Genomic DNA, 17,538 nt, shown 5'->3' on the forward strand with positions numbered 1-17,538 from the left:
GTATTAGCATCCGAGTGTATGCGCGGATATTAATCATATCAAATATTTGAGTTATTTGAATTATATATAATTAATCTTAAAATTTAAACTTTCTCGATAAATATAGATAATAATTGGATATTAATTAAGAAACACTACATGAAAAAAGATTAACTATTTCTCAAATCTCCTAGTTATAATTCTATTTTTCTTTTTTGGTATCATTCTCGCTTGTGTTATTGGATCCTAAAAATAGTCAGGAAGCAAAACAATAACTCATATTTATAGCAAAATAATCAAAGGTTGAGACTATGAAGGACTTTGTGGATACGACTTGACTCTTTTACTATTACTTGAACTCTTATTTGGTGTGTTGATATCTTTTAAAAAATATTTCTATTTTAAATTTTCAGTTTCTAAAACTTTATTTTTCAATAATAATTATTTTTATAATAATATAAGTAAAAATATTATCCTTAATTCAAAATTCATTTTAGTCGACTATCTAAAAATTTAAAAAATTCCTTAGCCAGTGAATTTTTTTTTTTTTTCAGTATGACTCTATTTTGATATTTGACATTAACCATATTAAATATCTGAGTTATTTGAATTATATGTAAATAACCTTAAAATTTAAACCTTCTAGATAATTATAGATAATCGTTAGATATTAATTAATAAACACTACATGAAAAAAGACTAACATTTTCTCAAATCTCATAGTGATAATTTTATTTTTGCATCATTCTCATTGGTGTCATTGGAACCTAAAAATAGCCACAAAGCGAAATAATAACTCATATTTACGGCAAAGCACAAAGGTTGACACAATATGAACGATTCTTTGGTTACGACGTGATTCTTTTACTACGACGTGAACTCTTATTTGGTATGTTGTTATCTTTCAAAAAATATTTCTATTTTAAAATTTCAATTTTTAAAATTTTATATATACTTCAATAATGATTATCTTTATAATGATGCAAGTGAAGATATTATCCTTAATTTAAAATTTACGTTAATCAGCTATCTAAAAATTTAAATAATTCTTTAGCTGGTAAAACTTTATTTCAGTATGACTCCATTTTGAGTTTATCGATATCTCTAACCACATATTTTGAATTTTGAATATCCTATGTATACAGATTTTTTGTTCTTTGAATCATTAAATGTTAAATTAATTGATTTGTTATTATATAATATTGTATATATTGTGTTAAAATTACTAAGTAATTTTTTTCTCGAACTATACTTGGCTTAACCTCAATGCAAGCTACTCAAATTGCATTTAAATTCAAATTCAAATATCATATCAATTTGTTAGTAATAGTGATTTTTTTAAAAACGACATACAATGTAAATTAAAAAAAAAATCTAAGATATCCTTATATTATAATCTATGTATTTGAGTTGAAAAAAATATTTGAAATTGATGAGATCAGCTTCTAAATTTTTTATACTCAACAAAGATGAAACAGAAGAAGAAATTCCTTGTCATCTCTTATTTCTGGTTTTTAGATTTTTCATACATTTTTTTATATATTTGTTTTCTTTTATCTTATTTTTTATATCTTTCTTTATTTTTTTATAAAAAATTAATTTATTTCGCTATAAAAGGATGAGTTTAATAGAAATTGTCTACCTAAGAATTTTATTTATATTTTTAGTCTTTCGTTGAAATTCTTTCATATTTTTCTTTTGGTTTTATCTAATCAACCTAAATAGGTACTCACCCAACTACTTAAATTAAAAAATTGAAGGATGTATAATTTATATATAATCCATATATAATATGTGTATAATCGTGTGTTATCGGTATATCATCTATGTATATTACCTATAGGAAGTAAACAATAAATCTGGCCGGATATTTATGTAAATATTCTATAAGATTTCGATTTCTTGATTTTATCCATGATATGACTTCTATTATAATAATTTTAAAAACTCTCTACTAAAATTTAAAAATATCTTATATTTTTATTCTTAAAATTAAATTATATTTTAAAATATAATCCCATTTCGAATAATTTGTTTACATTTTTAAAAAAATAATTTATGTCATACTAATTTTTTTTTTTAAATATACTTTTTGTTACGCTTGAAAATCGCTATAGAAACTATCAATTAGAAACCAATAACCATCTCGTTGAATTCGAGAAAAAAAATCTTTCACATAATTTAATAATTCAAAACTAATATTCTTCAATGAAAAAAATATTATACCCTTATAATGTTGGATTGACTGCAGGTAAATGAAGAGGTTTCAGCTTATACCCTTAAATTACTAGAAGGTGCTAAATTGAAATTAATGATAGCAATTGTATAGCCAAAATTGCATTATTTTTGTCACGACCCGAAATCCAATTAAAGGCCGTGATGGCGCCGGACACCACTGTCAGGCCAACCATAATCAATTAACTTAATTACCCATTTTAGTATTTTAGAAATAAAAATTTCTTCAATGAAATTGTAAAGATAAAACTCATAGAGTAAATGATAAATATTTTTAGCAATTAAATTTCTAAATAATTCACAACCATTCCCAAAACCCGGTGTCACAAGTGCATGAGCATTTTCTAGAAAATTAAAAATAAAATACAGCATCTGTCCAGAATACAAATTAGATAAAAAAATATAATAATTCTGAAGGAGACTCTGTTAGCTGCGGATCGTAATATAGAATGCAGCTCACATATGTCCCCATAATTATTAACCACACCTCTGCGCCCATAAGACCGCTATACATATATGTACCTGCACAATAAAATGTGCAACAAGTGCAATATGAGTACGAAAATAACGTGTACCCAGTAAGTATCAAGCCTAATCTTGAAGTGGTAGAGACGAGATAGTCGACTTTGACACTCACTATGGTCAATAATAAAAATTGAAATAAATTATAATTAATCAAATCAGCATGGTTCACAGAGTTAACAATAATTTTATTCAATTAGGAGAAATAATAAGAATCCTTCAAATGCAACAATTTTCCAATTTATTAATTAAATCATGAAATTTCAATAAAGCTTCCAATTTAACCAATAGCTTTACAAGCTGCAATTCAATTTCAATAAATTTTTTAATTTATCAATTAGTTTCATTTACAGGAATAACAATAATTCCTTAACAAGCAGGAATAATAATTCATTAAATTTCAAAGATTTTCAATTTATCAATTAGCTTCGCAAGCTGAAATAAACTATTAAGGTATCGTGTAATTATTATTATTATTAAGCACGATTTTTGCCGATGACGTACGACCCGATCCAAAGTATCGTGTACACTGCCGAGGGACGTGTGGCACGATCCATAGATGCATCTATCCTGTCGAGGCGTTCGGCCCGCTCCACAAAAAAGGAGGACATTTTCTTATGTACCTCCGGAAGGAGAGTATATTTATTATGAGATAAATTCGGGAGGAGAACAATTTCGTTTAATAATTAATTGATTTAAACAGAAAATCAAACATATGAGATTTTCATCCTTTGATATCTTTATCTAACAATTCACAATATATTCATAAATATCAATTAATATTAATTAATCAAGGAATAAAATTTATACAAGTAATTCATGCTTTGAGTCCTAAACTACCCGGACTTTAGCATTTATAGTAGCTACATACGGATTCTCGTCACCTCGTGCGTACGCAGCCCCCGCAATTAGCAATAATTATTCAATTTAATCCCTATGGAATAATTTTTCCCTCACAAGATTAGACAAGAGACTTACCTCGTCTCAAAGTCCACTTTTCGATTACCACGTCGCGTTGAATTCTCGATTCGACGCCGAAAATCTGAAACTATCCAAATATTATACAAAAATAATTAATATATGCTAAATGATTCGAAATCTATCTATTAAATAAATTACCCTATTCAAAATGGTAAAATTTCTAAAATTCACCCCGGGCCCACGTGCTCGGATTCTAAAAATTTTTGGATGAAAATGTTACCCATAATCTCAAGAACTTGAATATATAATTTTTACCCAATTCCATAACTATTTTCGTGGTCAAAATCTCATTTTTATAAAAATCTAGGTTTTTCATCTAACTCTTTGATTTCTAAGATTTACTAGTTATAATCTACTAATAATCTATGTATTTAACTCAAAGGGTGTAGAATTAACTTACCTCCAAGTTGATAGTTGAAATCCTCTCTCGAACAGCTCCAAAATCGCCCAAAAATGGAGGAAACGCGGACAAAAATGGCTCAGCCTCGCCACTTTTTAATATTCTGCCCGAATAACTTTTTCACATCTGCGGAGGGTTACCGCACATGCGGCTTTCGCACCTGCGGAAATTCCTCGCAGGTGCGAGTTCCACTCGCCTGGGCCAAGGTCGCATCTGCGCAAAATTCTCGCACCACGTTCGCAGGTGCGCCCAATGTTCCGCACCTGCGATGGCAGGCCCTCTTTCCCCCTTCCGCTTCTGCGATTGAAGCTCGCATCTGCGGCTGTCCAACCGCAGGTGCGAACGTACCAGAAGCAAAAAGCTTCAGCATTTTTCTTCCAAGTCCGAAATTGATCCGAGCCTCGTCCGGTTAACACTCGGGATCCCCAGGGCCCTGCCCGAACATACCAACAAGTTTGAAATCATAAAACAGACTCGCTCGAACTCTCGGATCGTGTAAAACAACATCAAATCTAAGAATCATACCCTAAACCAAATTGATTTAAACTTAAGAATTTCAAGTTTTTTAATTTACTTCCAATGCACCGAAATATACTTAAACTATTCGCAATGACACGAAAATTTGCGTGCAAGTCTTAAATCACTATACAGAACTATTCCCAAATTTAAAATTCCAAACGGACTTCAATTACTCAAAAACCTACTCCAAACCAATTTTAAAGAACTTTAAACCTTCAAATAGTTAATTTTCACTATTAAGCGCCAAAACGCTCCCGGGTTATCTAAAACCCGATTCGAACATACGCCCAAGTCCGAAATCATCATACGAACCTATTGGAATCGTTAAATCCCGATTCCGAGGTTATTTTTTTAAAATGTTGACCGAAGTCAAACTTGGCCTTTTAAGGTTAACTTAAGAAACCAAGTGTTCGGATTTCAACCCAAACACGTCCAAATCCCAAACCAACCATCCCCGCAAGTCATAAATTATTAAAAACACATTCGAGAAGTTTTATTTAAGGGAACGGGGTTCTAAAAGTCGAAACGATCGGTTGGGTCAATATATTTTCTCCCACTTAAATATACGTTCGTCCTCGAACGTGCTAAGGAGTGTTCCGGAGTTATCCAAAATTACTGTTTAACACTTCGAGCACTTACCCGTGCTATCGCACCCAATTGAGCACGTTAGCTCGAGCCAATCTAAAGATTCTCCCCTTTATTTAGGCGATTAAGTCTTAGAGTCAAATTCTAACATCCAGAATTCTTCACCATGTCTGTTTCCAACCTACAAATACTGTATCAATCACTACACGATGCACCAATACAGGGTTGCATACCTTGGTTGAATTTAGATCATGTACCGCACCATTCACATGATCATAATATCATCCTCCGATAACAATAACCAAATTCCACGAATCTGATGTTCACAACACACCTCATGATACCTATAATTCCTGTTCCAACTCTTGAACTGCTTCCACGATGGAAGAAATGTGTAAAAATTCATAACCAACTGCTGAGTCAACAAATTATTGAGTTTCTCCTTCTGACAAGAACCATTACCTCATTATGGACCAAATAATGGTATTTGCTCTTTATTATACTTCATATAATCCGATCGTACTGATCCCGGATCTAATAACCTCGTCTTACTTAGTATAAGCTGCTCAGGCAATAAGCCACCTCAGACATGAGAAAAAGTCTCCTATGACGCCGCAATGAGCTAATAAGCTACGGACTCGATTGCGATACATAAGGAAAACAGACTATGGAAAGGATTACTCAATCCACGTGACTAATTAAACAACTGAAAAGGTGTCATGAACCTTGCTCAGAAAAATGGGACACAAAAACACACAAAATATAATATAGGGATTTGTACTCAACATCACATTGTTGCGGCGTGCAACCCGATCCACACAAAAAGAATCTATATATAAAAAAATTACTTACCGAGCTAGAATGCTCATTACTTACAAAATATCCGAACACCGGACACAAGCACGCTAAGTGCATAATACCATCCTTGGAAGGACCGATAGTACCATATGCTACAAAACTCAAGCACAACTAAGGTGCGATATATGATCTGAATCTCGAGAGCCATCCTGCTCACATAACACCATCGCTACGCGGAACACATAAGAATTTTATCAAGTCGTTTCATAACTCACACGGCATAATATAGTATTACATGAAATAACCGACGACGAAACGACATCCAACGTCCGAATACTCCTCCATAGGGAGCTTTTATGTTGAAATGAACACATCCGGCCTGATATAGAGCCTGTATTCATATTTAAATCCATCCACAGGCCTCAAGCCGATTCTGATCACACCGTACTAGGCTAATAACCTTTCAAGGATCCATAATAACCCTTTTTTCCCCATAACACACGAGAATAGCCATCATAATTGGAACAAACTTCCACAATCCACAACCAAATAAACCGAGCGCCCTTCAGCCATAAATTCTCGAATCAACGATATTACCCCAATCTTCATACTTGGTTTCAATCTTCACTTAATCAAGTGACTACATGTCACTATTACACAATCTTTCCGTGAGACACGCTCCCACGACCTTCCGCACCAGGTAACAAGTCTGCACATCCATTCTACCGGTTACACTAATATTGTAAAGCATATCAAGAATCCACAAATCAATACACAAGGTCTCTTACACCTGACATCGACCTTAGATGATGCCAAAAGCAATACCATCTTACTTTAAACATCTAAATCCCTTTCCTGCTCATCCGAGCTCCTGACATCCTTGTCAACACCGAACAGAAATCTTAAATCCTCAACTTTCAAATCCCATGCTACTTAGTGCACTTAACCACGCCAATGCGCAGGAGTACAAGAATTCCATCATAACTCCCGAACCACTTATAGGGTAAATACTTCATCATATAGAAACCTTCTTCTTAACTCATTTCAAGATAACCATTGCAACACGTGACTGAATTCCCATATCCGTAGAAAATACCGGCCTCAAGTAGTGGTCTAAACCACCATAACTCTTCCGGGATCCCTCTGTACATAACATGTCATAATACTTGAATTCCTCCAAATAAAATTAATTACGGCGGTCGTCAAGCCTCGCATGTACCGCCACAAATCACATGCATAATTCAATGCGCTGAAGGAACTGATCATTTCCACCATCGTGCCGATTCAACCATTGTTAGTCGATCCGTCTTTTCTCAATTTATTCTCAACTTGCCTTAGAAATAATAATAGCTCCATTCATTACATCATGAACTCAAATCCACACTCATCCCGAGTGACCTTATTTCACGAGACCACGCTATTTCAAAACCCACTAATTATCTTATATCCCTTCTTGTGCGCACTTTTCACATCTTCAACTGGTACACCCATTCTAGTACTTTTTTTATGAATCCGAAGTTATTTTCTTCCATTTTTCTAATGCTACACCACAACCTGAAGATAACGCAGAGTACTCCAAGCCCCGTTTCATAATCTGCTGCAAAAGCTCGATACTCAACCATACTATAGACTCGAGATCCTTAGACACCACACTTTAAAATTTTGAATCCACTAGGACCGTTATTGAGAGCCACTTGCTCTGACTTGTTCCCAAACATGATCAATTCCAAGGCCCTGCTAGCACATGGATACTTTATCAAGGAAACATCCGACTATTTCACTTTCATGTGCATTACATCTACACGAAGCATAAACTCTGAGTCTTCCAAAAATCTGAATATGGATTAATAAGGCCAAATATGGCACACATTCCCCAAATACTTTGCTCAAAATTACCACTGATGTTTTCTTTCCTTAGTTGCAATGACCCACCCATACACCGATAACCAGAAACCACACAAGTTGACACTACCTAATCCAATCATAGACGGTAGGGCTCTCCCACTTAGCTTGAAGCTACAATTACAAAATTTTGGAATCCACCGAGATTCTTTCTTTATTGTTGATATGATCCTGCACACGCAACTCGCCAAATTTTCTCGAAATCCTTCTACTAACCTTTAATAAACACTCTGAACCACTAGCCACATTTACATATTAAATCTCTTACCGGGTAGCCAGTAGAATTCTTTGCAGAAGCTTCGTCAACACCACGCGACCGCTAATGCTTACAGGAGATAACCCACCTGTGGAAATTACATGTTGACATATTCCAACATTGGTGCACTGGGTGCACTTACCACGAAATCAGTAGATCATCCTGAGTCCGAGCTCATTCACCAGCTGCACCAGTCCGTTCACTCCTCATGGACGTCAACTAGAGGTGCGACAATACATTCCAATCCAAAGTCATGTTGTATCCTTCTTCATATCAAGCAACTCCCTCCTGTTGTATCCAATCTTCCTCAATATAGCAGCTAATATTACAACTTAAGTCCGTAGACCTAGTCATTGTCCATTCTACATCCCAAATTACTCCAAACGTTCCTCAAGACGTGTAATCATCCTACCACATAACCCATGTGCTACCTTGGCACTCTCCCACTTTGGTCAACCATCTCCTTTAAGCAACTACTCTACTTCTGTTTTCTTATACTTGGCCTTTTCGGAGCCTAACCACCGCAAGGCACCTACCACATGTCCTTCCTCATCCTTCGCTGCCCAGTTGTTGTCTTAACTCAAAATCCGTCTCTATAGCACTTGAACCAATAGCTCGTTACCAGCTTTAAACCTTTCTGACGATCATCCTTCTTGAGACATCAACACTAGAAACGCTGATTCGATCCTGAATCACTATACACCGCGATCTCTAACGACTGCTTCCCATATACAAATTCCTAACACCCCGTCGTGAAGGCGAGTTGAATAAAACCATAACACCGGCGAACCTTAACGCATTTTACAAGGCTATGACACCACATCAAAATTGAGAACTCTACCACACTTGAAAATATCAAACTTCGTTACTCCATCAACCCCAAACCTGAACATTCATAGTCCGATTGCCTTTTCTCCGCTGAAATTAAAACATGGAACCTCTGAATCATGTACTGAGAAAACCTTCTTTCAAGTCGTTTACTGCCCTGACACATAGACAAGCATTCTACCATTACATAAACACTGTGCGATAATAACGCACGAATCGTCGTAACAATCAATGCCAAATTTCAAAACCTTAGGTAGTATTGGTACTGAACTGAAACGATAGAGCGGCCTTCCGCAAGGCGACGACAATAGCCCAATTAATTACACAGGGAGAAGCACCCCGCACTACATCTGTAGTACCATTAAAAATTTCCTCGATCCCCAATTTATAACAAGCGCTTCACGTTGCATAAGATTGAATAGGAAGGAAATGTAGGCATAAGCCTCAAAGGAATCGAATCGCACGATGATGAATCAAAAAGAAAAGTATTCCTAACATCCCTGTAGCCTCTCGAAGATAAGCACAGACGTCTCCGTACCGATCCGCAAGACTCTACTAGACTTGCTCATGACTCGTGAGACCTACGTGAACCTAGTGCTCTGATACCATGTTATCACGACCCAAAATCCAATTAAAGGCCGTGATGGCGCCGGACACCACTGTCAGGCAAGCCAACCATAATCAATTAACTTAATTACCCATTTTAGTATTTTTGAAATAAAAATTTCTTCAATGAAATTGTAAAGATAAAACTCATAGAGTAAATGATAAATATTTTTAGCAACTAAATTTTTAAATAATTCACAACCATTTTCAAAACCCGATGTCACAAGTGCATGATCATTTTCTAGGGAATTAAAAATAAAATACAGCATCTGTCCAGAATACAAATTAGACAGGAAAATATAATAACTCTAAAGGAGACTCTCTTAGCTGCGGATCGTAATATAGAATGCAACTCACCTATATCCCCATAATTATTAACCACACCTCTGCACTCACAAGGCCGCTATACATATATGTACCTGCATAATAAAATATGCAACAAGTGCAATATGAGTACGAAAACAACGTGTACCCAGTAAGTATCAAGCCTAATCTCGAAGTGGTAGAGACGAGATAGCCGACTTTGACACTCACTATGGGTCAATAATAAAAATTAGAATAAATTATAATTATTCAAATCAGCATAGTTCACAGAGTTAACAATAATTTTATTCAATTAGGAGAAATAATAAGAATCCTTCAAATGCAATAATTTTCCAATTTATTAATTAAATCATGAAATTTCAATAAAACTTTCAATTTAACCAATAGCTTTACAAGCTGCAATTCAATTTCAATAAATTTTTCAATTTATCAATTAGTCTCATTTACAGGAATAACAATAATTTCTTAACAAGCAGGAATAATAATTTATTAAATTTCAAAGATTTTTAATTTATCAATTAGCTTCGCAAATTGAAATAAACTATTAAGGTATCATGTAATTATTATTATTAAGCACGATTTCTGTCGAGGACGTACGACCCGATCCAGAGTGTCGTGTACATTGCTGAGGGACGTGCGGCACGATCCATAGATGCATCTATCCTGCCGAGGCGTTCGGCCCCCTCCATAAGAAAGGAGGACATTTTCTTATGTACCTCCGGAAGGAGAGTATATTTATTATGAGATAAATTCGGGAGAAAAATAATTTTTTTTAACAATTAATTGATTTAAACAGAAAATCAAGCATATGAGATTTCCATCATTTGATATCTTTATCTAACAATTCACAATATATTCATATATATCAATTAATATTAATTAATCAAGGAATACAATTTACACAAGTAATTCATGCTTTGAGTCCTAAATTATCCGGACTTTAGCATTTATAGTAGCTACGCACGGACTCTCGTCACCTCGTGCATATGTACCCCCCGCAATTAGCAATAATTATATAATTTAATCCCTATGGGGTAATTTTCCCCTCACAAGATTAGACAAGAGACTTACCTCGTTTCAAAGTCCACTTTCCGATTACCACGTTGCGTTGAATTCTCGATTTGACGCCGAAAATCCGAAACTATCCAAATATTATAAATAAATTATTAATATATGCTAAATGATTCGAAATCTATCTATTAAATTAATTACCCTATCCAAAATGATAAAATTTCTAAAATTCATCGCGGGCCTACATGCTCGGATTCTGGAAATTTTCAGATGAAAACGTTACCCATAATCTTAAGAATTTGAATATATAATTTTTACCCAATTTCATAACTATTTTCGTGGTCAAAATCTCATTTTTATAAAAATTTAAGGTTTTCATCTAACTCTTTGATTTTTAAGATTTACTAGTTATAATCTATTTATAATCTATGTATTTAACTCAAAGGGTGTAGAATTAACTTACCTCCAAGTTGATAGTTGAAATCCTCTCTCGAACAGCTCCAAAATCGCCCAAAAATGGAGGAAACACGGACAAAAATGGCTCAGCCTCGTCCTTTTTTAACATTCTGCCCGAACAACTTTTTCGCACCTATGGAGGGTTACCGCACATGCGGCTTTCGCACCTGCGGAAATTCCTCGCAGGTACGAGTTCCACTCGCCTGGGCCAAGGTCGCATCTGCGCAAAATTCTCGCACCTGCGCGTTCGCAGGTGCGCCCAATGTTCCGCACCTGCAATGTCAGGCCCTCTTTCCCCCTTCCGCTTTTGCGATTGAAGCTCGCATCTGCGAGGGTTGCACCTGCGGCTGTCCAACCGCAGGTGCGAACGTACCAGAAGCAAAAAGCTTCAGCATTTTTCTCCCAAGTCCGAAATTGGTCTGAGCCTCGTTCGGTTAACACTCGGGACCCCCGGGGCCCCGTTCGAACATACCAACAAGTTTGAAATCATAAAACGGACTCGCTCGAACTCTCGAAATGCGTAAAATAATATCAAATCTAAGAATTATACCCTAAACCAAATTGATTTAAACTTAGGAATTTCAAGTTTTTCAATTTACGTCCAATGCGCCGAAATATACTTAACTACTCACAATCACACGGAAATTTGCATATAAGTCTTAAATCACTATACAGAACTATTCCCAAATTCAAAATTCCAAACGGACTTCAATTACTCAAAAACCTACTCCAAACCAATTTTAAAGAACTTTAAACCTTCAAATAGTTAATTTTTACTATTAAGCGCCAAAACGCTCCCGAGTTATCTAAAATCCGATTCGAACATACGCCCAAGTCCGAAATCATCATACGGACCTATTGGAACCGTCAAATCACGATTCCGAGGTCGTTTTCTCAAAATGTTGACCGAACTTTGCCTTTTAAGGTTAACTTAAGGAACCAAGTGTTCGGATTTCAACCCAAACGCGTCGAAATCCCGAACCAATCATCCCCGCAAGTCATAAATTATTAAAAATATATTCGGAGAGTTTTATTTAAGGGAATGGGGTTCTAAAAGTCGAAACGGCCGGTTGGGTCGTTACAATTTGTTTGATGTCCATTTATAAAAATTGACTCTTCAAAGTAACATTCTTCAAAAAGAAAAGGAAAAAAAAAATTAATATTGACTAATTTTTGTGATGTTTCTTTCTCCAGCATGTAGGTTTACTTCATTATATATGTAAGTAAATTTTTATTCGATTTTTAAACTTCTTTTTGTTATCTGGATAAACATAGACGTGTACCCTATATATTACATTTATTTTAAAAGAAATTCGCTTTATTCAAATCTAGCTATATTGTTTTAAAGAACTATAAGTATAGGATTTTAAATGTGAAAGAGTTTTATAGTTATATGGAGTAGTTTTTTTTTTCTTTTTTGCCATAGCCGAAGTAGTATTTAAATAATTAGATAAGATAAAAAAAAGTTCCTAACATGATTGCATAGATAAGATAACAAAAGTTCCTAACATGATTGCATATGATCATTAACCGAATTAAGTATGATAACATGATAATAAAAGATAAATTTCTTTTTTATTTTAATTCAAATTTAAAAACTTTATCTATAAATTCAAAATATCCTTTAATTCATATTCAGTTTTTTTTAGATATATATGTATTTGACTAACATAGTTAAATATAGAATAAATATATATTTGACTAATATAGTCAAATATGGAATAAAGTTACCATATACTTTTGGCATTTATTAGCTTGCCACTTTTTGAGAAAAAAAGTTCAAATTTAACCCTCTACGTGACTAGTTATTCCTCAAGTTGGAGCTTCATTAAGATTGTGCTATTTCGAATTTTACAAGATTTGACCATCCTCCCTTATGTATCTATTTATTAAAATTCCATTACAAGGTACTAGGAAATAAAAAGAGCATTCTGCTAAAAATAAAAAAAACAGAGACGTTCTTCGGAGTGTTTAAAAGGTTCTCCAATTACAACGTTGGTTTAGAATTCCATATAAAGTTTCTCCTATTACATGTTGGTTTAGAATTACTTATACCAAATCCAACCAAAACTAGGTTCTTCATTACATTATATATACACAAACGGCCTACCTTCTCAAGTTGCCTTCCAAAATACTTACTACCTTTGCCCTTCATTACATATCTGCAACTATAGACTATGGCGACGCCGACGGTCACAGTCATTAGATCGGATTTATCAGGTGTGGGTATATCAGATCAACGGCTTCGTCAGAATGGATTCACCAGAACTAGAATAATCGATGTGGTTCCGAGAAGACCATCACCGCCAAATTTCGAAGCCGCACAGAATGAGAGGCCTTCACCACCAGCGATAAAGGCTTCAATAGAGGCACTGCCAATTATTCATATTGTAAAACATGAAGAAGAATGTGCTGTTTGTTTGTTGGAGTTTCAAGTTGGGGAAAAAGCTAAAGAGATGCCATGTAAACATCGTTATCATTCGAGTTGTATTAACAAGTGGTTGGAGATACATGGATCATGTCCAGTTTGTAGGTATAAGATGCCCGTGGAGATACCGGAATTAGTTAGCAGTAGCATTAATCAGTATCCTTTAGAAATTAATAACACACTCTTAGCTCATCCTATTCAAAGGCGGATCCAGAATTTTGAGTTTACGAGCTTTGGATTCTAAAAAACTAAATAAATTATGTTTACATATTTTGTGAATTTGTTGACACAAATACATGATTTTGGCCAAAATTACTAAGTTATACCGAATGTGTAACTAGAATTCTAGCTTCGCCCTTGATTATGATTAAATCTTGTGGATTATTAGAAAAGCTTGTATTTACTTAGTACTTATGGATTTGAGTTTTAAGTTCATCTTGCTTTGTATTGGATTGAAGTTCAACAGAGTTTTTCAAACTGTGTGATCAGAATGAGTAATACTAGTATGATTTGCAAATCAATGTTTTGTTTTTTGATTTGGTTTATCATTTCAATTTCCACTTAAAATAGTGAATTTAAAGTTTGAAAAATTGATTTGAAGAATATTCAAGTGACATAATACTCTCTTTTCAATGTCAACTTCAAATACTTTTTTTTTAATTAAACCAAATATTGTCCAATCCCCTACATAGTAACACCTATTTTCTTCCAAACGTATGAATTTAAAGTATTTTATGAAATGCATAACAAAATATTTATGTTTTAAAATGTGAGCTTGTCCTCGTGAGAACAAGTGTTTTGCACTTTTGCAAGTTGATGATATTTGTTTTTTGAACGCATTAAATTGTGATTAATTAGTAGGTATGTAGTTAATAATTAGTTTTCTCTCTTTTCAGTAATGCGGACATGCAATCCATTTTGTTCGAGCAAATGTGCTAGCCAAAATTGTCGGACTGCTGCCAAACATTTGAAAAAGTATTTGTAAATGTAGGAATATATTTGAGGTGACGAGTACTTATGCGCCGCCAAATTACCTGTTTTTTCATGTTTCTACCATTTTTTTCCCTTACATTGTCTCTTTTCTATGTCTAATTGCTAAGTGTTTATACTAGTGTTGTTAAATTGATCGTTCTTATCATGTTTACGGATTTTCTGGTGATAATTGAGTATTTATTTCAAAGTTGAGATTGATATTGTGGAACCAAATCTTGAAGTAAGGTTTGTACTTGTTATTCTATCTCCCTGTTATTATTTATTCATTGCATTATGGTAAGGGAAAGTGTTAATGCACGAATGGTAATGCCGTTTCATATTATGAGTGTAAATGCACGAAGGGTGATGTCGTGCCATATTGTGAGTGGTAACGCACGAAGGGTGATGCCGTGCCATGATATGAGAGTTAATGCACGATGGGTGATGCCGTGCCGTCTTTATTAATTTTATGGTGAGATTGAGAGTAAAAGCACGAAAGGTGATGCCGTACATTTTTCCTTTACTGTATTCGTGTTCCTGTCAATTCATATTATGTTGGTTGTTTCAGTTCTCATTCTGCTATAGCTCTTTACTTCGTATTTTCCCCCAGCATGTATCCCCTCCCGATAATTCTTGTCTGATTTTTCATTACTATTATTTGTATATACACTGTTAAATTGTACAGATTGATTTGTAGGTGCCTTGCCTTAGCCTCGTCACTACTTCGTCGGGGTTAGGCTCGACACTTACCAGTACATTGGGTCGGTTGTACTAATACTGCACTCTGCACTTTTCGTGCAGATTTTGGTACCGGCTCGGGTTGATCGAGATTTTAGCTGTTGGACCCGTTATCTGGAGACTCAAGGTAGATATGTCGGCATTCACAGACCTTGAAGTCCCCATCTATCTTTTCAATTTTACTATTTCTTTCAATCAGACAATTGTATTTCTTTCAGACTATTACTTGTAGTGAATTCTAGAATGCTCGTGAATTGTGACTCCAGATCCAGGTGGTAGTCATTAAGGCAGTTCTTATATTATTTCGCACTTATTATATTTTATCTTAGCTAATTATTGTTATTTACTGAATGAAAATAAGGATTTGGTTTAATGATTCTCTAACGTTGGCTTGCCTAGCAAGTGAAATATTAGGCGCCATCACGGTCCCGATGGTGGGAATTTCGGGTCGTGACAAGTTGGTATCAGAGCCCTAGGTTGCCTAGGTATCACGATTCACGAGCAAGCTTAGTAGAGTCTGGAGGATCGGTACAGAGACGTCTGTGCTTATCTTCCAGAGGCTATAAAGTTTAGGAATATATTTCACTTCTATTCTCCTCTATCGTGAGATGTTGTTTTTTCAATACTGATTGAACTCTTCTGCTCTTATTCTCTCGCAGATGGCGAGAACACGTACTGCTTCCTCTGCTGAGCATCAACCAGAGCCTCCAGTGGCAGCTCCTACGCGGGGCAGAGGTCGAGGCTGAGGCCGTGCCAGGGGCCGAGGCAGGGGCAGGGCTCAGCCTAGAGCCTGAGCAGCAGCCCCAACAATGGAGCCTCAGATAGATCTTGATGAGGAGATTCCAGCCCAGACTATTCCTGCCGGACCAGCTCAGGTTCCGGAGGGGTTCATTGCCACCCCAGTACTACAGGATGCTTTGGTCTGTTTGGTGGGCCTTATGGAGAGTGTGGCCCAGACTGGCGCATTTCCCATGGCACCAGCCGTCTCTCAGGCTGGAGGAGGAGCCCAGACTCCCACTACTCCCGCTCCGAAGCAGATAGCTCCCAGTATCATGCTCCAGCAGCTCAGCCAATCGGAGTAGTTCAGCCGGTTGTTGCGGCGCAGACTTGTGATGGGTCAGCTATGTCTTCTGAGGCTTTGTGGAGATTGGACAGGTTTACCACGCTCTTTCCTGTTCACTTCAGTGGTGTTACTTCAGAGGATCCCCATGAGTATCTCGACAGCTGTCACGAGGTTTTACGGAACATGAGTATAGTGGAGACCAATGGGCTTGACTTTGCTGCATTCCAGATGACTGGTCCTGCCAAGAAATGATGGAGAGATTATTTGCTGACCAGACCAGCTGGGTCGCCTGATCTTACTTGGGACCAGTTCTTTCAGATCTTCATAGAGAAGTTTCTGCCTATCACATTGAGAGAGGAGCGTCGCCATCAGTTTGAGCGTCTCCAGCAGGGCAGTATGACTGTTACTCAGTACGAGACCTGTTTTGTGGACTTGGCCCGTCATGCTATTCTTCTGCTTCCCATCGTGAGAGAGAGGGTGAGGAGGTTTATTGATGGACTTGCTCAGCCTATCATATTGCAGATTGCTAAGGAGACTGGGAGTGAGATTTCTTTTCAGGCGGCTGCTAATGTCACCAGACAAGTTGAGATGGTTCTTACTCAGGGAGGTCAGGGGTCTGACAAGAGACCTCGTTATTCCGGTGAGTTCAACGGTGCCCCATCTTGAGGCAGGGGTACTTTTGGTAAAGGCCATCCTCCTAGGCCGTTTCATTCAGCACTCTAGGCATCCCACGGTGCCTCAGGTGGTCGTGGTCCTTATATGCCTTGTTTTGACCAGCTAGCCTACAGTGCACCACCAGCTTCTATTAGTGCACCTCCACCCTAGAGCTATCAGGGTGGCTATTCAGGTCGACAGGGTCAGTTTCAGGGTCAGCAGTCACAGCAGCCAAGGTTATGTTATACTTGTGGTGACCCGAGGCACATTGCTAGATTTTG

General features: G+C 36.1%; 1 protein-coding gene across 1 annotated transcript; it reads left to right on the top strand.

Annotated features, from left to right (window-relative positions):
• The first annotated feature begins 13,579 nt into the window (after positions 1-13,579).
• Positions 13,580-14,074, top strand: LOC107812613 (uncharacterized). Its single transcript, XM_016637756.1, has one exon. It carries the CDS (start codon positions 13,580-13,582, stop codon positions 14,072-14,074), a length of 495 nt encoding a protein of 164 aa, XP_016493242.1.
• The last annotated feature ends 3,464 nt before the right edge of the window (positions 14,075-17,538 follow it).

This window comes from Nicotiana tabacum, chromosome 17 (assembly GCF_000715075.1).
Source record: "Nicotiana tabacum cultivar K326 chromosome 17, ASM71507v2, whole genome shotgun sequence".
Taxonomy (NCBI): Eukaryota; Viridiplantae; Streptophyta; class Magnoliopsida; order Solanales; family Solanaceae; genus Nicotiana; species Nicotiana tabacum.

Excerpts from the sequence above, each read along its gene's own strand:
- LOC107812613 (XM_016637756.1), top strand. The coding sequence starts at position 13,580 with ATGGCGACGCCGACGGTCACAGTCATTAGATCGGATTTATCAGGTGTG.